The 27,603-nt window shown below is 39.8% G+C and overlaps 1 protein-coding gene across 4 annotated transcripts in view; it reads right to left on the minus strand.

The window, feature by feature from the left end:
• The window catches only part of samd4a (sterile alpha motif domain containing 4A), a 161,204-nt gene extending 135,063 nt beyond the window's left edge, over positions 1-26,141 (minus strand). For all 4 annotated transcript variants that reach the window (XM_061887307.1, XM_061887306.1, XM_061887305.1 and 1 more), the window contains exons 1-2: positions 25,993-26,141; positions 23,553-24,126 (exon numbers count right to left, since the gene is read on the minus strand). In XM_061887307.1, coding sequence (XP_061743291.1) covers positions 23,553-23,748 — 196 coding nt within the window. In that variant the 5' untranslated portion in view covers positions 23,749-24,126; positions 25,993-26,141. The remainder of the gene's footprint in view (positions 1-23,552; positions 24,127-25,992) is intronic.
• Positions 26,142-27,603: the final 1,462 nt, after the last annotated feature.

A 27,603-nucleotide genomic window follows, 5' to 3' on the forward strand; every position in this document is an offset into this window, starting at 1 on the left:
GAGAAATCCTTCAGGTCAACGTAAAATATTACAACCTCTCCCGCAGCACACAGCTCTGCATGCAGTATGTTGGATGAAAGAGGCGATTCCCCTGAACTGAACTAAAATGACTAAATCGGATGTTTTGGAATACTACAGCTGCAGCAGGCTTGGAGGAAGATCTTCCAATATGCAATATGCTTGCAGACTGTCAGCAAGAGAAGGCAACACAATGAACATGAATGTGCAATCTACTGGAACACCACCACAACTAATGCTAAATTTAAGGTACAGTTATGTTGTCTGGACATGACCTAACTACCCTTTGCATCTGGCATTAGTGACACAAACACTAACTTGTTGCTGAGGAAGATATGACTAAGATGGCCATGACACAAATAATAGTTATATTTTAATTTAACACTAAAGTAAAGTTACAACGGAAGCAGCACACTAATCAAAACTCATCAAATACATACTCAAGCAAATCCAAAATACTTGTAAGCCAGTCTTTAAAAAAGATTGAGATACAGAGCGGCAGTTTTAAGATCCTGTATACTCTTGTTCTTTTTTATTAAAAAAAATCTTACGAAGTGTCTTTTTTTTAATCAATTACTTATGTTTTTTTAATCTTGTTAAACCACTATCCCAGTGGTTCTCAAATTGGGTACGCGTACCAAGGGTATGTGAGATTTTTTAAAAATGTTCTAAAAATAGCACAATTCTGTATAAATATATTTATATGAATGTAAGTTCATAAACTGTGAAAAGAAATGCAACAATGCAATATTCAGTTTTGACAGCTAGATTTTTTGTGGACATGTTCCATAAATATTGATGTTAAAGATTTCTTTTTTTGTGAAGAAATGTTTAGAATTAAGTTCATGAATCCAGATAGATCTCTATTACAATCCCCAATAGAGGACACTTTAAGTTGATGATTACTTCTATGTGTAAAAATCTTTATTTAGAATTGAATCACTCGTTTATTTTTCAACAAGTTTTAGTTATTTTTATATATTTTTTTCCAAATAGTTCAAGAAAGACCACTACAAATGAGCAATTGTTTTGCACTGTTATACAATTTAATAAATCAGAAACTGATGACATAGTGCTGTATTTTACTTCTTTATCTCATTTTTTCAACCAAAAATGCTTTGCTCTAAATAGGGGGTACTTGAATTAAAAAAATGTTCACAGGGGGTACATCACTGAAAAAAGTTTGAGAACCACTGCACTATCCATCAATTTTCTACGCTTATTCCCTTTGGAATCGCGGGGGGCGCTGGTGCCTATCTCAGCTACAATCGGGCAGAAGGCAGGTAAATAATTGCATTTTTTTAACAAAGAAAATAATATTAAAATGTTGTGAGGTTGCAGGTTTAGCAACAGTAGAATGCATTTAAACTGCATCTGTATTACCTCCACCAGGATGTTAACTATAGTCAGGGTTTCCCACACATTCATTTGTGGCGGCCCGCCACGAAAGAATTACGGCCGCCACAAATTAAAATTAAAAAAATGTTTTTAAAATATATATATATATATATATATATATACATATTTTTTTTTCTTTTTATTATTATTTTTTTTTTTTCAGCTTTTGACTCGCTCAAAAGCTTGTAGTTACATATTATATAAATATGTAAATATTATATAAATATGTACATAAAGTGTTGTAATTATATTTCAACTCCGCAGCCAACCCCCCCCCCCTCGCTGCCCGACCACACCACCACAAATAGATGCCTGACCTGTGGGAAACAGATAGTAATCTTTGCTATAGGTATGTCTGCCTGTCTTTAGACAAAAAACTTCAAAAGGTCATGGGTAGATTTTCATGAAATTTTAATGAAATGTCTGAAATGATATAAGGAAGAAGTAATTACATATTGGATCTGTTCCAAATTATCTCTACTATGTTACCTTATGTTTATGTTATGAGCCTCAACTTCTACCTGTGTGTGCGTGTGTGTGCGTGTGTGTGTGCCCACCACAATGAACAGACAAAGTGGATGACTGACAAGAGGCTTCACTCTGTTTCTTTCTTCATTCCGTTATACACTATATAGCTCAAAAAGTAATTGACGGACAGGGTTTCCCCCAGATTGCCAATATACTTATGGTGGTGGGGCGTATTTATGATGTCATGATTATTTTAATCGGCAACGATGCATACATTGTATTTAAAAAATGCTAAACAAATGTTTTAAATGTATTTAAAAAACAAATCTGTCGTATTAGTATACTATTAGTGTTAGTTTAACATAGACGTTTTTCTAATTGTTTTGCTCTATTTTTCAATTGTTTTAAAATGTAACAAACTACACAATACTGTGCCCTCCCTGAATGTTGGAATTTAGTTTGCCAAATATGTACACAGTGTTTTGAAATAGACACAAAAAAAATAACATGAGGTAGTTTGGTATTTTCCACAATGAAGTCACTGTAAAACTAAGCACACTAAGAAAAGTACATCAATACACAAATAGTGTGCACACATGTAAGAATCACATAAATTAATAATTCAGTTTGGAATACACTGCAAAAAAAATAAAATTATTCAGGTTGAAGGTTGGCTCTTATGTCACTTGCTTAAGGCTAATAAACCAGCTCATTGACAGGTTGACAAAATATAGCAGGCCCAATTGCAAGGCACGTATATAGAAAAACAATTATTCACACTCACATTCATACCCATGGATACTTTACAGCAGGCCTGGGCAATTATTTTGACTCGAGGGCCAAATTTACAGAAAAAAATGTGACGGGGGGTGGGTATTTCTGATTTTTAGGAACATTATTACAAAACCTCACAATAATGTCTGATTGACATTATGACACACCACCTTTAAAAAAAAATTGAATTGTAATTATTTTTACTGAATGAGACACCCAGAATGGACATGACATTAAAAAACGTGGGATTTACAATAACTACGAATGATAAAACACTGAATATTGACAACATAACGTCACAGCTCCTCTCGATTGACATATTTGCAAACAAACACAGCGAAATATGAACATAAAGGGTAAAAAAAGCAACCTACAACCTGATATATCTGATATATCACTAAGGTCTACAACTTTTTTGTAAAAATATCCTACCGCATTTCAGGCTGGCCGCTCTGGAAACACTCTGTGGAAACACTCCCCGCCTACACTGTTTGGTGCCTCGTCTTAACTGCTGTGACTTAGATTACCATAGTAACTAGTATATCTTACAAAAGCGCAGATTCCAACCACTGAAATACTTTGTGAAGTTCAAGACTTACGGTCATTTTAAAACATCACTGCGCATCATAATGGCGGCTACGGTTTCCATCTTAAAGATCTAAAAAAATTATTTTAGAATGTCCGGCGGGCCAGATTGAAAAGCTCAACGGGACGCATGTGGCCCCCGGGCCTTGATTTGTCCAAGTATGCTTTCAAGTCTCCAATAACCCTAACATGCATATTTTCGGAATGTGGGAGGAAGCCAGAGTACCCGGAGAAAGCCCACACACGCATGGGGGTACTCACACACATAAATGTCCAAACAGAGGAAAAGTTAGACGTAATTGCCTCTCTCCTTACTTTTACAGAGTACCAAGTCTGTACCAGGGTCAATCATGTGCCATGACGGGGCGCCACGATCAATTTCACATATGTGAAACCCTGGCGGATTTTCATCTACTGCTCGGCAAATGTCAGAAAAGGGATTAGGAACAAGTGACTATACGTTGGGCTGATCCTGAGCACCGTCTGCATTCAAGACTTTTTTACTATTAGGAGGTAGGGCCTAGCGGATGTCTGCGCATGCTGAAAATCATAGCACTACTGCTTGTAAAAGTACAATAACAGTAGGGCTGCACGATTAATTGACATTGAAACAACATCAAGGTTTCAATTAGTCTGATTTAGGGCTGGGCATTATATCGATATACTCGATATATCGCGGGTTTGTCTCTGTGCGATATAAAAAATGACTATATTGTGATATTCGAGTATACGTTCTCACACAGTTGCTTTTAGCTGCGGGCATTACACTACATGCTCTTCTCGCTCTTTCTTGTCTCTCCTTCTCACAGACAGCAAGCGCACCTTCTTACACACGTCACATACTGTCACGTCAAACGTCACATACCTATAAGCCCTCGCGGAACAGAGAGGTCGCAGCACGGGTAACGTTTGCTGTGATGCTAGCGGAGCCGTACGAGTGTTAATACGAGAGAAAGAAGGAAGAATTAATTCCCAAGAAAAACAGCAAGGGGTCCATCGTCTGGCAGTGGTTTGGCTTCAAGTGGGAATATGTCGAACAGCCAACCGTAATTTGTCAATGTGGGCCAAAAGAGTTGCTACAAAAGGTAGCATTACTGCTAATATGTAGCGTCATTTCAAAAGTCACCTGCTATAGAATGAAGAATGCTTACTCTGCATTTCAACATCTCCATTCGGCCGCCACACACCCACACAGTCAAATGCCGAGGCATTTGATGGTACGAAAAAAATAGTCAACAACGCCTGTAGTAACCTACCACACAGCGAAAGACGAACACTATTTGATTTCCTATTATGCAGATCATTATTGACACTTAAAATGTATCTGACAATTTTGCACTTTCTGTTTTGGACATGACATGAAGGTTTGTGCCATTGCTTAATAACTGTTTAATAAATATAGTTTTGGTCAATTGACTTAGTTGTGATTTCCTTCTGTGCATGAAATTTTAAAAGTAGCATATATTAAAGCAGTATGAAGAAGAATGTTTAATGTAGACACATAGAATCATCATACTGCTGTGATTATATGCATCAAGTGTTTATTCAAGGCCAAGGCAAAATGTGGATATATCTTGTATAGCGATGTGGCCTAAAAATATCGAGATATTAAAAAAAGGCCATGACGCCCAGCCCTAGTCTGATTACTTAACCACAAGAGACTGAGGGTTGTCACCAGTGTTGGAGTGACAGGCATGTCGGCCAATTACAATAGTTAAACATTGCCTTTGTTCGTATCTCAATTCTAAGAGGGAGAAAGATGTCTCACTCTGTGCATCGCTCCTAACACCTGAGCGTGTTTATTTAACGGTAGAATTTGTACCCTGCCTTCCGCCCGATTGCAGCTGAGATAGGCGCCAGCGCCCCCCCGCGACCCCGAAAGGGAATAAGCGGTAGAAAATGGATGGATGGATGGCAGTGATCCCTCTTTTCAGTTATCCACAACCTTTGCCTCGGTGGGGGTGGGCAAGACCGCCAGCTTTACAAACAGCCTCCCTCCTAGCAACTCGCCAGTAAGAAGTGCTGCAAAGTAAAAAAAATTAGGAGTGAAAAAAAGAATTACAAAGCCAAATTTCCCGTTGTGGTATTACAAACCCCGTTTCCGTATGAGTTGGGAAAGTGTGTTAGATGTAAATATAAACGGAATACAATGATTTGCAAATCCCTTTCAACTCATATTCAATTGAATGCACTACAAAGACAAGATATTTGATGTTCAGTTTCATACACTTAATTTTTTTTTTTTGCAAATAATAATTAACTTAGAATTTCATGGCTGCAACACGTGCCAAAGTAGTTGGGAAAGGACATGTTCACCACTGTGTTACATCACATTTCCTTATAACAACACTCAATAAACATCTGGGAACTGAGGAAACTAATTGTTGAAGCTTTGAAAGTGGAATTCTTTCCCATTTTTGTTTTATGTAGAGTTTCAGTCGTTCAACAGTCCGGGGTCTCCCCCGTCGTATTTTACGCCTCATAATGCGCCACACATTTTTGATGGGAGACAGGTCTGGACTGGAGGCAGGCCAGGAAAGTACCCGCACTCTTTTTTTACAAAGCCACGCTGTTGTAACACTTGTCTTGCTGAAATAAGCAGGGGCGTCCCTGATAACGTTGCTTGGATGACAACATATGTTGCTCCAAAACCTGTATGGACCTTTCAGCACTAATGGTGCCTTCACAGAAGTGTAAGTTACCTATGCATTGGCACTAATACACCCCCATACCATCACAGAAGCTGGCTTCTGAATTTTGCGCCTATAACAATCCGAATGGTTATTTTCCTCTTTGTTCTGGAGGACCCCACGTCCACTGTTTCCAAATATAATTTGAAATGTGGACTTGTCAGACCACAGAACACCTTTGCATCAGTCCATCTCAGGTGAGCTCGAGCCCAGTCAAGCCGGCGGCGTTTCAGGATATTGTTGACAAATATGTTTTATTTTTTTTATTTTTTTATCATGTTCTGTTTGTGTTTTGTTGTTTGCTCGGTCCTCGTATTATCTTTTAACCTGTCCATTGTACAGCACTTTGGCTACCCCTGTGGTAAATTTTAAATGTGCTTTATAAATAGAGTTGATTTGATTTGATAAATGGGTTTGGCTTTGCATAGTAGAGTTTTAACTTGCACTTACAGATGTAGCGACCAACTGTAGTTACTGACAGTGGTTTTATGAAGTGTTCCTGAGCCCAATGTGGTGATATCCTTTACACACTGATGCAGTACCGCCTCATCGCTTATGTGCAGTGATTTCTTCAGATTCTCTGAACTTTTTGATGATTTTACGGACCGTAGATGGTAAAATCTCTAAATTCCTTGCAATAGCTTGTTGAGAAATGTTGTTCTAAAACTGTTCGACAATTTGCTTACAAAATGGTGACCCTCGCCCCATCCTTGTTTGTGAATTACTTAGCATTTCATGGAAGCTGTTTTATACCCAATCATGGCACACAACTGTTCCCAATTAGCCTGCACACCTGTGGGATGTTCCATATATGCGTTTGACGAGCATTCCTCAACTTTATCAGTATTTATTGCCACCTTTCCCAACTTCTTTGGCACGTGTTGCTGGCATCAAATTCTAAAGTTAATGATTATTTCCCAAAAAAAAAAGTTTATCAATTTGAACATCAAATATGTTGTCTTTGTAGCATATTCAACTGAATATGTGTAGAAAATGATTTGCAAATCATTGTATTCCATTTATATTTACATCTAACACAATTTCCCAACTCACATGGAAACGGGGTTTGTATGTTTTTTTCCTTCTTTATTATGCATTTTCGGCCGGTACGACGTATACTCTGGAGCGACTTATAATCCGAAAAATACAGTAGTTTTTTTCTCAAAATTGTGCAGCTCTTAACAAGAAAAAAAAACAGCGTGCTCCCCTGTTGTAAATCATTGGGTCACAAAACAAGGGAGCTTCTCAGTTGCAGAAAAGTAGGCCACTGAAGATTCCATTCAGTTGTACTTTAAGCCTTAAACAACCAGTATCATTTTCAATATGATTTATTATTGCTTGGCATTTCATAAAACCACATCAACTTTAAGGACAGTACTGATCAGTATAAATAATAATAATAATAAATCAGCAAACAATAGCACTTAAATTAGTTTCCACAAATTACCCCAGTGCTGACATAACCAGAAGGTCTACCCAATCAGCATTATTCTCAAATTAAAAACTTCACTCTTACAGACTGCCTGGAGACACACTGATTACATTGTATTTTGCTGATTCGACTAAAGCAAAGACACCACAAGTAAAAAGCTGAAAGGCACCACCCAAAAATAAATAGATACAAAAACATGAAGTGTATGAAAATAGTCCTCAGCATGACTTGATTGTTGTAAGGAACATGTCAAATGATGTGGTGGCATTGCATGAATGGGACTGTGACCATGCAGCAATTTGGGGTCTGCTAATTTGGCTCTCGGTTTCCCCTCTGTCCTGACTAAGCATTCTTGAGCAAGATAGTAAACATTCAATTACTCCTGATGATCAGTGTGTGAATCTGACAGCTACATTAAAGTCATTTTCTTTGATTGTACAGCAATGAATGTTGGGAGACAATTTGATGCAACATTGTAAAAATGATATTCAGTGTTTCCACTACCATGACATGGAAGTGAAAGAGGGGGCCATCAGAGCCTGTACCAAAATTAATCCTTAAGTCACTCATAGTAAAAATTAAATTGAAGGATGAACAGAATAAAATCAGGTAAAAAAAAAAAAAAGTTGGGAAATATTTCTCGTAGTGGAAGCCGTGGATGCCTCAACGGCGGCCAGTGCAATGGCGCCATAGGAGGCCTGGTTTCGCCCAGATTGACAAAATACCTGTGGCAGTGGTTGTGTGGCAATCATTACTTTATCGTATAATTTTCTATGATACATATATTTCATTTAAAAAGGGTACAAAAATTTATACATACTAGGGGTGTAACGGTACGTGTATTGAACAGTTTCGGTACGGGGGTTTCGGTTCGGAGGTGTACCGAACGAGTTTCCACACGAAAATTTTAAAATAGCGTACCGCACGTTGTGTAAACAACAGACGGCATGCTAGCAGCGACCGGGCTACGATAGATTGACCATACCTCCTCTTTTCACCGGATATGTCCTCTTTTGCGGGGCTGTCCGGGTGAAGTTTCTTAAATGCCTCAAATGTCCGGCATTTTAAGTTAGGGTTGCGTGTATTTTCAATGTACGTTCAGGGTTAAGAAGGGGTGAAAAAACAAAACAAATTGTGCACGCAGCAGCATTCGTGAGGGAGGGGCAGAGACAGACAGAGCGAGAGATTTATGATAAACGTGCATGCGTCACCAGGCTCTGCTTTTTACCCATAGATATATCAGATTTTATTTTTTATTATCTTAAGCAGGGGTGTCAAAAGTGTGCCCCGGAAGCCATTTGCGGCCCAGAGCTAATGTTTTAAAGGGGAACATTATCACAATATCAAAAGGGTTAAAAACAATAAAAATCAGTTCCCAGTGGCTTATTTCATTTTCGAAGTTTTTTTCAAAATTTTACACCTCCCGGAATATCCCTAAAAAAAGCTTTAAAGTTCTTGATTTTCACTATTTGCGATGCGACTGTCCATTTCCCTGTGACGTCATACAGTGCTGCCAATACAAACATGGCGGTTACCACAGCAAGATATAGCGACATTAGCTCGGATTCAGACTCGGATTTCAGCGGCTTAAGCGATTCAACAGATTACGCATGTATTGAAACAGATGGTCGGAGTATGGAGGCAGATAGCGAAAACAAAATTGAAGAAGAAACTGAAGCTATAGAGCGAATAGCTATTGACGCTATTCGGCCATAGCATGGGTGTAACTAATGATGTGGCCCATAGCATGGCTGCCTTATTAGTATCGCCGGTAAAATGTGCGGACCAAACGATCAGGGCTTTTGCATCTTGTGACACTGGAGCAACTTAAATATGTCGATTGGTAAGTGTTTGTTTCGCATTAAATATGGGTATCTAGTTTCAAATGTACATACAGCTAGCGTAAATAGCATGTTAGCATCGATTAGCATAGCATGTTAGCATCGATTAGCTGGCAGTCATGCTGCGACCAAATATGTCTGATTAGCACATAAGTCAACAACATCAACAAAACTCACCTTTGTGATTTCGTTGACTTAATCGTTGCAAATGCATCTGCAAGTTATCCATACATCTCTGTGCCATGTCTGCCTTAGCATTGCCGGTAAAATGTGCAGACACTCTGGCACATTCAATGGGGGTCTGGTGGCAGATTTCTTGCCAGTGGTGCAATTTGAATCCCTCCCTGTTAGTGTTGTTACACCCTCCGACAACACACCGACGAGGCATGATGTCTCCAAGGTTCCAAAAAATAGTCAAAAAAACGGAAAACAACAGAGCTGAGACTCGGTGTTTGTAATATTTTGGAAATGAAAATGGCGGGTGTATCACCTCGGTGACGTCACATTCTGACGTCATCGCTACAAGACCGATAAACAGAAAGGCGTTTAATTCGCCAAAATTCACCCATTTAGAGTTCGGAAATCGGTTAAAAAAATACATGGTCTTTTTTCTGCAACATCAAGGTATATATTGACGCTTGCATAGGTTTGGTGATACTGTTCCCCTTTAGAGGCCCACGGCACATTCTAAAAATACTATTAATATAAACAAAAACATAAACAAAAGTGAAATAAAAAAGCTTAAAGGCTAAACAAAATATTGAATTAAAATCAATGTTATTATGAATTATTGACCTATCCGAGGTTCCGATTACTTCACATCAAATATTCCACTAAGAAAAATATTTTTGGTGGAAGATTTTGCAAATAAATAACCGAAAAATTTATATTTTGTTGTTTTCTTACTGTACCGAAAATGAACCGAACCGTAACCTCTGAACCGAGGTATGTACCAAACCAAAATATTTGTGTACCGTTATACCCCAAATACATACATAACAAATATTGTGTTATTAACTAGTATATGTTTTATAATATAATACGTTACTCTAGTTTTCAATTGTTGACGTTTATCGTACAATGTACTTTGTTGAGAATCTTTCAGGTATATAAATACAAAAAAATGACTAGCAACAAATCTAGAATTTTTTTCTGGACTCGTGTTAAGAGACTCCACTTCTGTGGCTCCATGTAGACAATGAACAGCGAGCTGCGGGGAGCCTCTACTATCCTAAAACACTCATTGACATCACACTTGATTTGCGCTGCTCCTTAAAAGCTACCATCATCCTCTTAATATTTGCACATTGCACATTATGTAGATTACCATCTGTGGGTATATCGGGTATATTAAAGTACGTCCACATTGCAGACATGTTGCCCCCGCTACAGACAAACCCATGTATCGTGCCTATATCATCACAACATTAGGTTTCAATCCATCCATCCATTTTCTACAGCTTTTCCCTTTGGGGTCGCTGGTGCCTATCTTAGCTACAATCGGGCGGAAGGCGGGGTACACCCTGGACAAGTCACCACCTAATTGCAGGGCAACATTTGGTTTGCGTACACTAAAATAGTTTTGTTTTTTTTGTATTTTCTCACCTACAGTCGTAGTCAAAAGTTTACATACACTTGTAACGAACATAATGTCATGGCTGTCTTGAGTTTCCAATAATTTCGACAGCTCTTATTTTTTTGCGATAGAGTGATTGGAGTACATACTTGTTAGTCACAAAAAACATTCATGAAGTTTGGTTCTTTTGTGAATTTATTATGGTCTACTGAAAATGTGACCAAATCTGCTGAGTCGAAAGTATACATACAGCAATGGTAATATTTGGTTACATGTCCCTTGGCAAGTTTCACTGCAATAAGGCGCTTTCGGCTTTCTGACATGGACTTGTTTCTTCAGCATTGTCCACAGGTTTAAGTCAGGACTTTGGGAAGGCCATTCCAAAACCTTTATTCTAGCCTGATTTAGCCATTTCTATACCACTTTTGACGTGTGTTTGGGGTCATTGTCCTGTTGGAACACCCAACTGTGCCCAAGACCCAACCTCCAGGCTGATGATTTTAGGTTATCCTGAAGAATTTGGAAGTAATCCTCCTTTTTCCTTGTCCTATTTACTCTCTGTAAAGCACCGGTTCTTTTGGCAGCAAAACAGGCCCAGAGCTTAATACTACCACCATCATGCTTGACGGTAGGTCTGGTGTTCCTAGGATTTAAGTCTTCACCTTTTCTAGTCCAAAAATATTGCTGGTATTGTGGCCAAACAGCTTAAATTTTGTTTCATCTGACATCACATGGACGAAGATAAGACCTACTGGAGGAAAGTTCTGTGCTCAGATGAAACAAAAAATGAGCTGTTTGGCCACAATACCCAGCAATATGTTTGGAGGAGAAAAGGTGAGGCCTACAATCCCAGGAACACCATTTTTACGGTCAAACATGGTGGTGGTAGTATTATGCTCTGGGCCTGTTTTGCTGCCAATGGAACTGGTGCTTTACAGAGAGTAAATGGGACAATGAAAAAGGAGGATTACCTCCCAATTCTTCAGGACAACCTAAAATCATCAGCAATCGTTATGTCAATCAAATACTAGATATGTCCGATAATATCGGACGGCCGATATTATCGGCCGATAAAAACTTTAAAATTTAATATCGTAAATTATTTGTATCTGTTTCAAAAAGTAAATTCATGACTTTTTAAAACGCCGCTGTATGGAGTGGTACACGGACATAGGGAGAAGTACAGAGTAGTTGCGTCTCCCAGTCATACTTGCCAACCCTCCCAATTTTCCTGGGAGACTCCCGAATTTCAGTGCCCCTCCCGAAAATCTCCCGGGGCAACCATTCTCACGAATTTCTCCCAGACAAAAATATTGGAGGCTTGCCTTAAAGGCACTGCCTTTGCGTGTCGGCCCAATCACATAACATCTATGGCTTTTCACACACACAAGTGAATTCCATGTATACTGGGTCAAAAGCCATAAAGGGTGGCTGTATAAACAACTTTAACACCGTTACAAATATGCGCCACACTGTGAACCCACACCAAACAAGAATGACAAACACATTTCGGGAGAACATCCGCACCGTAACACAACATAAACACAATAGAATAAATACCCAGAATCCCCTGCAGCACTAACTCTTCCGGGACACTACAATATACACCCACCTTTACTCCCAACCCCCCTAACCCCCTACCACCACCACCCCACCCAACTCAACCCCGCCCGTCTATAGCATATCCAGTTTAAATTACCATCGAGCAAACTTTCCCTCAAGTATGCTCGCTTTGTTGGCATGGAACATTTCTACATTACCTGAGGGCAAAACAATTCTGATGCTGATTGATTCTTATCACATCAATTTCACCCTTTGCCACATTCCAGCAGTGAAGAAAGGCAGATGCGACAAATGTTAATATACAAACTCCCTTTCCATATGAGTTGGGAAATTGTGTTAGATGTAAATATAAACAGAACACTATGACTTACAAATCATTTTCAACCCATATTCAGTTGAATATGCTAAAAAGACAACATATTTGATGTTCAAACTGATCAACTTTTTTTTTCCAAATAATCATTAACTTTAGAATTTGATGCCTGCAACACGTGACAAAGAAGTTGGGAAAGGTGGTAATAAATACTGATAAGGTTGAGAAATGCTCATCAAACACTTGTTTGGAACATCCCACAGTTGTGCAGGCTAATTGGGAACATGTGGGTGTCATGATTGGATATAAAACAGCTTCCATGAAATGCTAAGTAATTCACAAACAAGGATGGGGCGAGGGTCACCAATTTGTAAGCAAATTGTCGAACATTTTAGAACAACATTTTTCAACGAGTTATTGCAAGGAATTTAGGGATTTTACCATCTACTGTCCGTGAAATCATCAAAAGGTTCAGAGGATCTGGAGAAATCACTGCAAGTAAGCAATGATATTACGGACCTTTGATCCTTCAGGCGGTGCTGCATCAAAAACCGACATCAGTTTGTAAAGGATATCACCACGTGGGCTCAGGAACACTTCATAAAACCACTGTCAGTTACTACAGTTGGTCGCTACATCTGTAAGTGCAAGTTAAAACTCTGCTATGCAAAGCAAAACCCATTTATCAACAACACAAAGGAACGCCGCTGGCTTCGCTGGGCCCGAGATCATCTAAGATGGACTAATGCTAAGTGGAAAAGTGTTCTGTGGTCCGACGAGTCCACATTTCAAATGAAATTTGGAAACTGTGGACGTGGTGTCCTCCGGAACAAAGAGGAAAATAACCATCCGGATTGTTGTAGGCGCAAAGTTCAAAAGCCAGCATCTGTGATGGTATGGGAGTGTATTAGTGTTCAAGGCATGGGTAACTTACACATCTGTGAAGGCACCATTAATTCTGAATGGTCCATACAGGTTTTGGAGCAAAATATGTTGTCATCCAAGCAATGTTATCATGGACACCCTGCTTATTTCAGCAAGACAATGCCAAGCCACGTGTTACAACAGCATAGTTTCGTAGTAAAAGAATGCGGGTACTTTCCTGGCCCGCCTGCAGTCCAGACCTGTCTCCCATCGAAAATGTGTGGCGCATTATGAAGCGTAAAATATGACAGCGGAGCCCCCTTACTGTTGAACAACTTTAAAGCTCTACATAAAAGAAGAATGAGAAATAATTCCACTTTCAAAGCTTCAAAAATTAGTTTCCTCAGTTCCCAAACGTTTATTGAGTGTTGTTAAAAGAAAAGGTGATGTAACACAGTGGTGAACATGCCCTTTCCCAACTACTTTGGCACATGTTGCAGCCATGAAATTCTAAGTGAATTATTTGAAAAAAAAAATTAAGTTTATGAGTTTGAACATCAAATATCTTGTCTTTGTAGTGCATTCAATTGAACATGGGTTGAAAAGGATTTGCAAATCATTGTATTCCGTTTATATTTACATTTAACACAATTTCCCAATTCATATGGAAACGGGGTTTGTACTTCCAAGATGCCGTCGTCACCCGTAATGTTCACATTTGCTTCTAGAGAATGAAGAGTGCACACTACGCATGTCAAGATCTCAATTCGGTGCCACACGCCAAAATGCCGAGGCAAACATTTCCAGTGCGAAAAAAATAGTCAACAACAGAAGGATATGATGTCCGCAGTAACCTACCACATAGCGAAGGACGAAAACTTTTTGATTTCCTATTATGCAGCTCATTTTTATTTGTTTTAAACTATTGTAGTGGCATTCTGTAGAAAAAGTGCACTTTAATTTAGTGTTGTTTTGATATGTCATCTTAGTGACATCATGCACAAAAGTGCACTAATAGTTTGTTTTAAAATGTCTCCGACAATCTTGCACTTTCTGTTTTGAAATGACATGAATGTTTGTGCCACTGCTTAATAACTGTTTAATAAATACACTTTTGGTCAATTGACTTAGTTGTGATATCACTCTCTGCATGAAAGTTTAAAATGAGCATATATTAATGCAGTATGACAAGGATGTTTTAATGTAGACCAGGGGTGTCAAACTCAAATAGAGAGTGGGCCAAAATTTTAAACGGAACAAAGCCGCGGGCCAAGGTTGAACGAATTAACCTTTTAGTAGGGACCCAAACAAGTGTTGCATTAAATGTTGAACAAGCAAGGCTTATATAACTTTAGTGACATGCAAAATCCAGTTTCAAATAATAATAAAAATAATTTAAAAAAATATCAACGGCATATCAAATACAATTTAAATAAAAATGTAATGCCTTTTTTTGTATTTGCAATCTTCTGAGGTAAATATCACATTTTTTCCACAGGCTAATAATACATTTGAAAATAAAATAACAATAATGAATGAACCAAACATTCAAACCTTGAAGTAGCAAGAGAAAATGCATGAATAAAACGTTAATTATTGGTCAGTTTGCTGGAAGTTTTCCGGAAGAGTTAGTGCTGCAAGGGGTTCTGGGTATTTGTTCTGTTGTGTTACGGTGCGGATGTTCACCTAAAATGTGTTTGTCATTCTTGTTTGGTGTGGGTTCACAGTGTGGCACATATTTGTAACAGTGCTAAAGTTATTTATACGGCCACTCTCAGTGTGACCTGTATGGCTGTTGACCAAGTATGACTTGCATTCACTTGTGTGTGTGTGTGTGTGTAAAAGCCACAAATATTATGTGACACGCTGTTAGTATGGAGGAAAAGCGGACGTGACGACAGGTTGTAGAGAACTCTAACGGCAGTGCCTTAAATGCACGCCCCCAATATAGTTGTCCAGGTGGAAATCGGTAGAAATTTGGGAGAATGGTTGCCCCGGGAGATTTTCGGGAGGGGCACTGAACTTCGGGAGTCTACCGGGAAAATTAGGAGGGTTGGCAAGTATGAGTATTAGCGGTGAATGCGGTGTTACAGCGGCACCGACGCTGTATAACACCGGCGGGCCAGCTCTAATGCTAAATTGATATTGCCTTAAGGGCCAAATTAAATTACACGGCTGGCCAGATTTGGCCCGCGGGCCAGAGTTTGACACCCATGATGTAGACACATAAAATCATCATACTGCTGTGATTATATGCATCAAGTGTTAATTCAAGGCAAAGGCAAAATATTGAGATATATATCGTGTATAAAAAAAGGCCATATCGTCCAGCCCTAACTGATTAAATGTTTTCCATGCTTGTGTTAAAATTTAATTTTCTTTCTACCTTGATACCTGAGAAGATTATATACAAAGGAAGGTTAAATTTGAAATAAAGTTTTTAATATTTAATATGTTTTTCTCCTGGTCCATACTTTCGATAGGTCATTAAAAATATAATAATCATTATCGATATCACCCAATATATTAATAGTTACTAAAGTGGATCCTCGATTTACGAACTTCACCATTTGCCACGTTTTAGAGTTACGAGCTTTTGGATCACCCCAAGCATGCGTCCGTGTATGGACTGTCTCTGTGTGCGAACGCTTCATTCAGTCATTAATTCTCGCACCTGCAGACAAAAACGCAGGGTATATTATTGTAGCGGAGGTGGAATCTTTCACTCACTTTCTGCATAAGACACACTCACATCTCAGAGCTTTTAGTAGGTTTGCTTTTTTGTGTGTTTTTTTCCCTTTTGGAGTAGTTTTGTTCATTTTTCCAAGTCAAAATGAGCCCCAAAAATGGTAATTGGGTTATACTAGTATAGCGCTTTTCTAACATAGAGGTACTCAAAGCGCTTTGACACTACTTCTACATTCACACACTGATGGCGGGAGCTGCCCTAACCACGACCCATCAGGAGCAAAGGTGAAGTGTCTTGCTCAAGGACACAACGGACGTGACTAAGTTGGTAGAAGCTGGGGATCGAACCAGGAACCCTCAGGTTGCTGGCACGGCCACTCTCCCAACTTCGCCACGCCGTCCCGAAAGCCAATAAACCAGTTGAAAAAAGAGGGAATCCCAGTGGAAGAAAAAAAAAAAGACTATTTGCGAGGAGTACATTAATGGCACTCGCAAGTATGACGGATTGACGAAACAGGTACCATGAGCATGCCACAACAAGTTTTGAATTGTGTAGATATCAGACTTCTCTGGAAAAAGATGCCAGCGCAGACCATTGAACAACGATGGAAAATATACATGACAGGTACCGCCCCTAAGCAACAGAAAAGCACACACTAACAGAAGAAGAGTGGGAGGAGGGTCCAGCCAGTCTTCCACTCTCCCTCTGCCGGTCTGCTCTTTCATTCAGCTCCTTGCCGATGTGGGTGGATTTTACTTTTTTAAATGTTCGGTATAGTTGCAATAAAGTTGATAAAGTTGAGGATTTGTTGAGGGCACCATATTGGCTTCTGTGAGTGTGCGTGTATTGTCAGAGCAGCACGTACAGCACAGTTCAGTTTGTTATTCAATAAAAAGTTGATCCATCAACTTTTATTATGTTTGTTTGCTGCACGGCTTCACGGTGACAAAGGGGTTAGTGTGTCTGCCTCACAATACGAAGGTCCTGCAGTCCTGGGTTCAAATACAGGCTCGGGATCTTTCTGTGTGGAGTTTGCATGTCCTCCCCGTGAATGCGTGGGTTCCCTCCGGGTACTCCGGCTTCCTCCCTCTTCCAAAGACATGCACCTGGGGATAGGTTGATTGGCAACACTAAATTGGCCCTAGTGTGTGAATGTGAGTGTGAATGTTGTCTGTCTATCTGTGTTGGCCCTGCGATGAGGTGGCGACTTGTCCAGGGTGTACCCCGCCTTCCGCCCGATTGTAGCTGAGATAGGCGCCAGCGCCCCCCGTGACCCCAAAAGGGATAAGCGGTAGGAAATGGATGGATGGATGTTTGCGGCACAGTACTGAATAGCACTTCATATTGTGTTCAAAATGTACAAATCTTTATCAAAATTTGGACTTTTGTCGAGGCTCGAACCTATTATCGATGTTCACATACATATATATATATATATATTTATATGTTTTTTTTTTTTTTAAATGAGGAACTCTGCTTCAATATACCAAATAAGTTAAAAAATCGAGGTTCCACTGTACTCCTTTTATTGTCTGGTTTTATTACGGTTAACATTAGTACTTGAGCCATTATGGAAACAAGTTTCAGTACCAGTCCCTAAGTATATGTAATTGTATAACAACTGACATTGAATAATTTTGGCTACAAGCTGCTGGCTTATGCACATTAAATGATAATGTCATATCCAATCACATCCCTGGCACCACAAATAAATTATAATTCTGTGAGACAAATTGCAAAACAATTTACAATTTTCAACAATTGAAATTATCCCTTAATGCTAGGGCTGAGCTTTATAGGAAATTAATGGATTAAGTAATCCTAATAATTGTGACAACTTTTCTCTTGCCTATCACTCAAGACTATTTAGACTGAGTGACAAACACCTTTATGACTGCAGACATTCTAAAGGTAGGAAACAAACAGTGAGTCTTTAAATTAGGGCTGGGCGATATTGCCTTTTTTTAATATCTCGATATTTTTAGGCCATACACGATATATATCTCAATATTTTTGCCTTAGCCTTGAATTAACACTTGATGCATATAATCAAATCAGTATGATGATTCTATGTGTCTACATTAAAACATTCTTGTTCATTCTGCATTAATATATACCGTATTTCCTTGAATTGCAGCCGGGTATATAGTATGCGCCTGCCTTGAATTACTGCCAGTCAAACTCGCTTCGCAAAATAATTAGCGCATGCTTAGTATTACCGCCGGGTCAAACTCGTGACGTCACGAGTGTCACTTCGCCTGTCATCATTTTCAAAATGGAGGAGGCTGATTTCAATACTGGTAATTTGAAATCGCATAAAGGGAAGAAGATTAAGAGTTATTCAGTAGGATTTAAGGTCCAAGCTATTGAATAACAGTATGCTAAAAAGAACAGTAAGCAGCTATGTTTTATTAATATACCGTAGCTGCGTGTGTCAAATATGAGTCATTGAATGACTCCCGCCTCCTGGTGGTAGAGGGCGCTAGTGATCCTTCTTGCGACTACTCGGCTGCAGAAGAAGTGACAACGAGTGACGTGAGATGTGCTGGGACGGATATGACGCAGGGGTTCACGACGGACCTTTTAGGATGTAACACCACTACTCCTATGGTGGCTATGTAAACAACCGGGCTGAAATAAAGCAGGTTCTAGTCCTAAATACCCAGTGTATTATGTATATAATAACACTTCATGGTGGCAGCAGTGGGATAAAGACATCACCCACGGAGCAGAACGGGTGGGGGAGTTGCCCGAGGGTAATTCTGTCGTCGCCCGCACGTGAGGAGTCGAGCTAACTGATAGCAGCGGTCTGACCGCAGTTTTCTAAACTGGACTTTCAATCGAAGCAGGAGGTAATAAAGGAAGATCTCCAACGAGACAGAGAGACTTTTAAAACTGAAGAAAGATAAGGAAGACTTCTATAAACAAATTATAGATGTTTTTGATCAGAAGGAGCTGGCATGGACTTCATTTATAAGTAAAGGTAAGACCATAATAACGTATTTTTAATTAAATGTGCTTTTCATGATGGTATCCTTACATCATACTCAAATTTTCACTGCATGCCTTTGGTAAGTGCCGGAGTGAGAAGAGGTTTTAAATTAATTAGCGCCCCGGTGGAAATTCAAGGAAGTAAGGTACTCATTTTAAACTTTCATGCAGAGAGGGAAATCACAACTAAGTCAATTGACCAAAACTATATTTATTGAACAGTTATTAAGCAGTGGCACAAACATTCATGTCATTTCAAAACAGAAAGTGCAAGATTGTCAGAGGCATTTTAAAACAAGCTATTAGTGCACTCTTGTGCATGATGTCTCTAAGTTGATAAATCAAAACAACATTAAAGTGCACTTTTTGTACAGAACGCCACTACAATAATTCAAATCAAAGTGCACTTTTGTGCATGATGTCACACAAGATATTTCAATAACTGTCACATAAAAAGGAGCTGCATAATACGAAATCAAATCGCTATGTGGTAGGTTACTGTGGACATTATATCCTTTATGTTGTGCACTATTTTTTTCATACGGTGTTGATGTGGAAATGGTTCCCTTGGCATTTTGTTGGTGTGGCACAGAACGGAGATGTTGAAATGCAGAGTAAGCACTCTTCATTCTCTAGCAGGTGATTTTTCAAATGATGCTACATATTAGCAGTAATGCTACTTTTTGTAGCAACGCTTTTGCCCCACACTTGACAAACTACGGTTGTCTATTCGACATATTCCCACTTGAAGCCAAAACATCGTCGGACGATGGACCCCAGCTGCTTTTCTTGGGAATTATTTCTTCTTCATTTGTTACCAGATTCACACCTTCTTTCTCTCGTATTACCACTCGCACCACAGCTAACGTTACCCATGCCGCTTCCTCTCTGCTCTGCGAGGGTGTATTCGTACGTAAGAAGGTGTGCTTGCTGTCAGTGAGAAAGAGAGACAAGAAAGAGTGGGAAGAGCCTATAGTGTAATGCCAGCATCTAAAAGAAACTGCGTGAGAACGTATACTCGAATATCACGATAGTCATTTTCTATACCGCACAGAGACAAACCCGCAATATATCGAGTATACTGCTATATCATCCAACAATAATTTAGGGGCCTGCAACCTGCGGCTCCTGGAGCGACATGCGACTGTCATGCCTCCACTCAAGCTCCCTTTGACTTGCATTTGAAACAAAATGTCAATAAAAAATGGCTATTTCCTTTTAAAACATTTTGTTTTATTTGTTTAGTTTATTTTGATGTAACAATTGGTATTTTGAAGAGTTATGTGATCTTGTAGTATAAAAATAAGAGGTGTTTTAGTATTTTGTTGATCAAAGTTGTATATCATATCACAAACGTCATCTTTTGCTGCCAAGCAATTGTATTGTTTTTAGCCGTCAACCCTCGGTAAGCTAGTAAAGGACGAATCAAAAAAGAGAAACATTTCTGAAGAAAATAGAACATTAAATGCTTCATGGAAAGACTAACTTCATGCCACTGTGGACAAAGCTGGTTCACCTGTGTGCTCAGTATGTGGGGAGAAAATAGCAACTAACAAAAATTTTAAGTACCAATGATTGTCACACACATACTAGATGTGGCAAAATTATTCTCTGCATTTGACCCATCACCCTTGATCACCCCCTGGGAGGTGAGGGGAGCAGTGGGCAGCAGCGGTGCCGCGCCCGGGAATCATTTATGGTGATTTAACCCCCAATTTCAAACCTTAATGCTGAGTGCCAAGCAGGGAGTTAACGGGTCCCATTTTTATAGTCTTTGGTATGACTCGGCCGGGATTTGAACTCACGACCTACCGATCTCAGGGCGGACACTCTAACCACTAGGCCACTGAAATCTAATGTTGAAAGACATTTCCAGAACAAACACACAGCATTTGCGGGAAAAATACCCAGATGTAGATGACTGAAAAACAGCAGTTTTGGAATGGCTGCAGAAAGTTGATCAGAGCAAAAATCCTTGGTAAGTCGTTTTCTGTCTAGTGGTTGATTTCTTGAATGCGATAGCATAAGTGTAATAAACCTATAAGTGGTGATATTTTGTCATTTTAGGGATCAAACAGAATTTGCGTCTCGACAAGTTTTTTATTTGGTGGTTAATGGGCTAAAATGGCTCTATGTATGCTGAAGGTTGCCGACCCCTGCTTTAGCTAATTGATTACATACAATAAGTCACGGAGTATTGATATTTGTCTCCAAAAGAATAGAATAGAATAGAATAGAATACAAAGTACTTTATTGATCCCTGGGGGAAATTCACTGTCATTTTCTTCACCAAAATAAAAAGCCTTTCAGACTTGAAACAAAAGTTGGATGTATTCTTTTCAAGAACAACATAAATAATTATTTTGAATCATGTAAAATTAACATGATCATGAGAGTGCCGGTTTCATTTTAGTGTGTATCGCTCAATGTAGTTTATTTAAAGAAGTCTGCTTCACTCTAGCTGTTTCACAGAAAGAAAAAGGCCATATAATGTTATGTCACCCAAATGAATGCCTCTGGAAATACTGCGAACTGGCAGATGTGTAGTGCAGATGTTGCCAATGGTGAAACATCTCATCGCATTTCCTTCAGGTTTTCGAGAGACGGGGAGTTTGCCAAGGTTTTGTTTCCATGGCCACACTGCAGTGTGGCAACAAAACCAACCCATATTATACATCAATGACCATCTGAAAAAACTAAGTATAATATTTTGCTTTAACGTTAGAGTTAAAGTACCACTGATAGTCACACACACACTAGGTGTGGTGAAGTTACTCTCTGCGTTTGACCCATCCCCTAGTACCACCCCCTGGGAGGTGAGGGGATGTCAACATTGGCGCAGCTATAAATAGTTTGTCTGAGTTAGCGCTTCCAATAACAATATCACTAATACTTGGTTAATTTTAAGTCACGAAATGTATATTAAGTTAAAGTACCAATGATTGTCACACACACACAAGGAGTGGCAAAATTGTTCTCTGCATTTGACCCATCACCCTAGATCAGTGGTTCTCAATCTTTTTTCAGTGATGTACCCCCTGTGAACATTCTTTTCATTTAAGTACCCCCTAATCAGAGCAAAACATTTTTGGTTGAAAAGAAGAGATAAAGAAGTAAAATACAGCACTATGTTATCAGTTTCTGATTTATTAAATTGTACAACAGTGCAAAATATTGCTCATTTGTAGTGGTCTTTCTTGAACTATTTGGAAAAAAAGATATAAAAATAATGAAAAACTTGTTGAAAAATAAATGATTACATTATAAAACAAGAATTCTACAAGTAGAAATATTCATCAACTTAAAGTGCCCTCTTTGGGGATTGTAATACAGATCAATCTGGATTCATGAACTTAATTCTAAACATTTCTTCACAAAAAAATAAATCTTTAACATGGTAAATGGGTTGTACTTATATAGCGCTTTTCTACCCCTTTTTAAGGAGCCCAAAGCGCTTTGACAGTATTTCTACATTTGCCCATTCACACACACACTGATGGCGGGAGCTGCCATGCAAGGCGCTCACCAGGACCCATCAGGAGCAAGGGTGAAGTGTCTTGCCCAAGGACACAAGGGACGTGACTAGGATGGTAGAAGGTGGGGATTGAACCAGTAACCCTCAGATTGCTGGCACAGCCACTCTACCAACTTCGCCACGCCGTCCCCAAATTAATATTTATGGAACATGTCCGCAAAAAAATCCAACTGTCAACACTGAACACAGTGTTGTATTTTTTTTTCACGGTTTATGAACTTACATTCATATTTCGTTGAAGTATTATTCAATAAATATATTTATACAATTTTTTTTAATTGTAGCTATTTTTAGAATATTTTTAAAACATCTCAGTACCCCTTGGCATACCTTCAAGTATTCCAGGGGTACGCGTACCCCCATTTGAGAACCACTGGAATAGAGGACCTCCCATTGGTTCGACCGTAAATACGAGTCATAATGATAGTGAGCGATACGCAAAATGACGAAAAAAGTGCAGTTCGCCTTCAAATAAATCCACTTAGGTGCTGAGAGCGATGCAAAGATTGAGACGTCTTTCTGTCCGTTTGAAGCGAGAGACGAACAAATGCAGGGAAAAAGTCTTACACAATTGCTGGTGACGGCGGAGAAAAAAAAAAATCTGCCTCTTGCGTTTACGTAATGGCACTAATTAAAACCTCAATGTCGGTTAATCGTGCAGCCCCATTGATAAGATTATTGTGTTAATAACAATATATTAAGCCGCAGCATTAGGTACATGTGAAAAATGTATGAGATCCAATAAAAAACAGACAGTAACTTTACAAGAACAATAGTTTTGATTAGTTTTGAGTCCGAGAAGTTGGCTGGCCTACCTGGATTGTTGGCATCTGCTTCTAGAACCTGCAGTTCCGTGCAGTCCGCGAGGGAATGTTCCAGACAGAGCTGCAGAAAACGAGCCTGGGTCCGGCTCACCCTCTTCAGCAAAGACAGCAGTGCCACCGTTTGCTCGCACTCATTCCACCCTTTGAACCAGCTGGCAAGCACGCCCACCTGATCGCGAAACATCATGGTCTGGAAGCGAGGATGCTGACTGGGGGAGGTCCAAGGCACAGAGAAACCTTGCCTTAAAATGTCCACCAATGATCTTTTTACCGCTGATGAAGGGATTTCTGTATGTTGGGTGTGTTCAGCTGAAGCTGCAGGAGGACATTCTTTGCTTCGGCGGCAGCAAGACAGCCGTCTCGTTTGGTGCCAAAAAGAGTTGACCCACAAAGTAATCCTTCAAATTCGGTCGTCCTGTGATGCTCCTTGACTGTTTATGAGCTGCCCTCAGGAAATTACTCACCCAGAGTGGAATTGATATTTGATGAGTCAGCTTCCCACCTTGCAGGACATCTTATCAGCTTCTGCATCACAGGCAAGTTCTTAAGGGAACCCCTTTGGGGCCTGCAGAAAGGTATTTCATTTTAGAGGAGGAATGGAATCGGGGGGGAGTGGGGAGACACACACACACACACAAACACCCACACACACACACAGTCGTATAATCTGGACTGTCCCTGTTGCTTCAGCTTTGCAAACTTTGCAACTGAAAAGCGCCTGTAAGGCAGCATTTATACAGTGGGGCAAAAAAGTATTTAGTCAGCCACAGATTGTGCAAGTTCTCCCACTTAAAATGATGACCAAGGTCTGTAATATTCATCATAGGTACACTTCAACTGTGAGAGACAGAATGTGAAAAAAAAAATCCAGGAATTCACATTGTAGGAATTTTAAATAATTTGTTAATTATGGTGTAAAATAAGTATTTTGTCAACCATTCAAAGTTCTCACTGATGGAAGGAGGTTTTGGCTCAGAATCTCACGATACATGGCCCCATTCATTCTTTCCTTAACACGGATCAATCGTCCTGTCCCCTTAGCAGAAAAACAGCCCCAAAGCATGATGTTTCCACCCCCATGCTTCACAGTAGATATGGTGTTCTTGGGATGCAACTCAGTATTCTTCTTCCTCCAAACACGACGAGTTGAGTTTATACCAAAAAGTTCTATTTTGGTTTCATCTGACCACATGACATTCTCCCAATCCTCTGCTGTATCATCCATGTATCCATTTTGGTATAAACTCAACTCGTCGTGTTTAGAGGAAGAAGAATATTGAGTTGCATCCCATCATGCTTTGGGGCTGTTTTTCTGCTAAGGGGACAGGACGACTGATCTGTGTTAAGGAAAGAATGAATGGGGTCATGTATCGTGAGATTTTGAGCCAAAACCTCCTTCCATCAGTGAGAGCTTTGAATGGTTGACCAAATACTTATTTTACACCATAATTTACAAATAAATGTTTTGAAATTCCAACAATGTGAATTCCTGGATATTTTTTTTCCACATTCTGTCTCTCACAGTTGAGGTGTACCTATGATGAAAATTACAGACCTCTGTCATCATTTTAAGTGGGAGAACTTGCACAATCGGTGGCTGACTAAATACTTTTTTGCCCCACTGTAGGTCGCCTCATTGCCGCCAGTGAGTTTAAGCTCATGGTATTCATTCCCGAGACCAAAATAAATTATTTTCACTCATGGTATCCACCCATTCCTAAAAATACAGCGGTCTGTCGGCTACTCCCGGCGCTGCATCCCGGAATGACCTACAGGAAGGGTGCCAGGTTAGCGGGCAACAAATGCAGACAGGGGCGTGAGTGTGAGTGTGTGTGGTGTGTGTGTGTGTGTGTGTGTGTGTGTGTGTGTGTGTGTGTGTGTGTGTGGGACCTAGAGCAACTTCCGTTGTGTTATTTTAACGATGGGCTTTTATAAACATGCACTGTGTGACAGCAAAAAGTTTTTATGAGGGGATAGAGGGAGGTATCTAAAGGCTAAGTGTTAGCCGCCTTCTAAAACTGTCACTTTGCTTCATCAGCACACAAGGGGTGACCTGTGTGTGCGTGTGTGTGTGTGTGTGTGTGTGTGTGTGTGTGTGTGTGTGTGTGTGTGTGTGTGTGTGTGTGTGTGGAAAACAATCAAAAAAACAATATTACTATGAATTCCCCGCCTTAAAAAATAGAGGTTTTAAGTACGTTTGGTAGCTTACTCATTTATATCCAATAGTCGATCAACTTGAATACATATCGTCAGATTGCGTCAACAGGTAGCAAGATACCCAACTCCAACTGGAGGTTTAATAAACCCGCTGGTGATAATGGCGGTAAATAAGAAATGGGGAACGGGTTAAGGAACGAAAATAGACATTGGGGGAAAATCCGGTTTGAAAATAAGAGGATACATAAAAGGGAGAGAAAGTGGTACGAATTACCTTGTAGCGCAGTTTGCATCGTTGGCTTTGTCTCAGGAAGGCCGACAGGCGGTGTCGTTTTTTTATTTTAGGGGGAGCGGTGCCCCTTCACTCCAGGTCGGTGGGATTTGCCATCTTGACTAACTTTTCCTCCGTCTCTCCCTCCTGCTCAGCTCCAAAAAGTGTTGTCGTCGCTTCAACACAGCACGTCGCGTAACGCTCACTTCTGCTTTTCAAAATAAGAGCCGGTGTTGTGTACCTCTTATGGGTTGTTTAGCACATGTGTGCACTTTTACGTGTTTTAAAACAAAGTGAATCACCATATATTTTTAAAACAGTAAAAAAAATCAATATAGTGTTGATGTCCAGCGCCAGCACTTATCTCAGGTATTTTTGTGTGAAGGGACGGACAATCATGTTCTGGTTGTAGTCCATGTAGCTTGACGCTGACGCCCTTCCACAGCCAGTTTCCACATGCTATTCATTAATAGTAGAGAATGACGTCAGGGGCTTGGCAGCGAGAGGGAACATCAAAATAGAGAGAGTGAGAAAGAGAGACCCTGCGACAGAGGCGGCCAACCACCAAGCGAAAAAAGTGGAATAAAAACTAATGTTTCCACAGCAAACGAGGGACACAGTTTTTCAACAGACGTGCTGTTCATGCATTTCTCATGCAGGTGTACACTCTCTGTGTGAGGAAGTCATTGACTCCCTGTTAAAGGCCTACTGAAACCCACTACTACCCACCACGCAGTCTGATATCAATGATAAAATATCAACATTGCAACACATGCCAATACGGCCTTTTTAGTTTACTAAATTGCAATTTTAAATTTCCCGGGAGTTTTTTCTTGAAAACGTTGCGTAATGATGACGTGTACGCTTGACGTCACAAGCTGTTAGGAAGTATGAGCGCCGCACACACACACAGCTAAAAGTCGTCTGCTTTAACCGCATAATTACACAGTATTTTGGAGATCTGAATCTTTTGCAATTTGTTCAATTAATATTGGAGAAGTCAAAGAAGAAAGATGGAGTTGGGAAGCTTTAGCCACACAAACACAAGGTGATTCCTTGTTTAAAATTCCTGGAGATGAAACTTTCCTATGGATCAGAGCGCGGTCAAGAGAATATGGATACCTACCAAATATCAACCAGCAGGTTTCGGTGAGAAAATTGTGGTAAAAAGTCGCTTCTTACCGGAGATCAGCTGAGCTTGTGCCGCCCATAAAGCTGCCGTCGACTCCCTGAGACATTGCACGTCAACACACCCGTGGACACACACCCTTCCGACTATAAGGTACTGTTAAACTCACTAAAACACTAGCAACACAACAGTAAGCTAAGGGATTTCCCAGAATTATCCTAGTGAATGTGTCTAAAAACATCAGAATCCGTCCCAATGCAATCGCATTTTTTTTTCTTTTCTAGTCCGTCGCTATCAATATCCTCAAACAAGAATCTTTCATCCTCGCTTGAATTAATGAGGAAATTGTCGTTTTCTCGGTCCGAATAGCACTTTTTGTTGGAGGCTCCCATTAAAAACAATGTGAATATGTGAGGAGCCATCAAACATGTGACGTCATCGTCTGCGACTTCCGGTAGATGCACCGAAAGTTGCAAACTTTATCG

Source organism: Nerophis ophidion, linkage group LG25, assembly GCF_033978795.1.
Source record: "Nerophis ophidion isolate RoL-2023_Sa linkage group LG25, RoL_Noph_v1.0, whole genome shotgun sequence".
NCBI classification, from domain to species: Eukaryota; Metazoa; Chordata; class Actinopteri; order Syngnathiformes; family Syngnathidae; genus Nerophis; species Nerophis ophidion.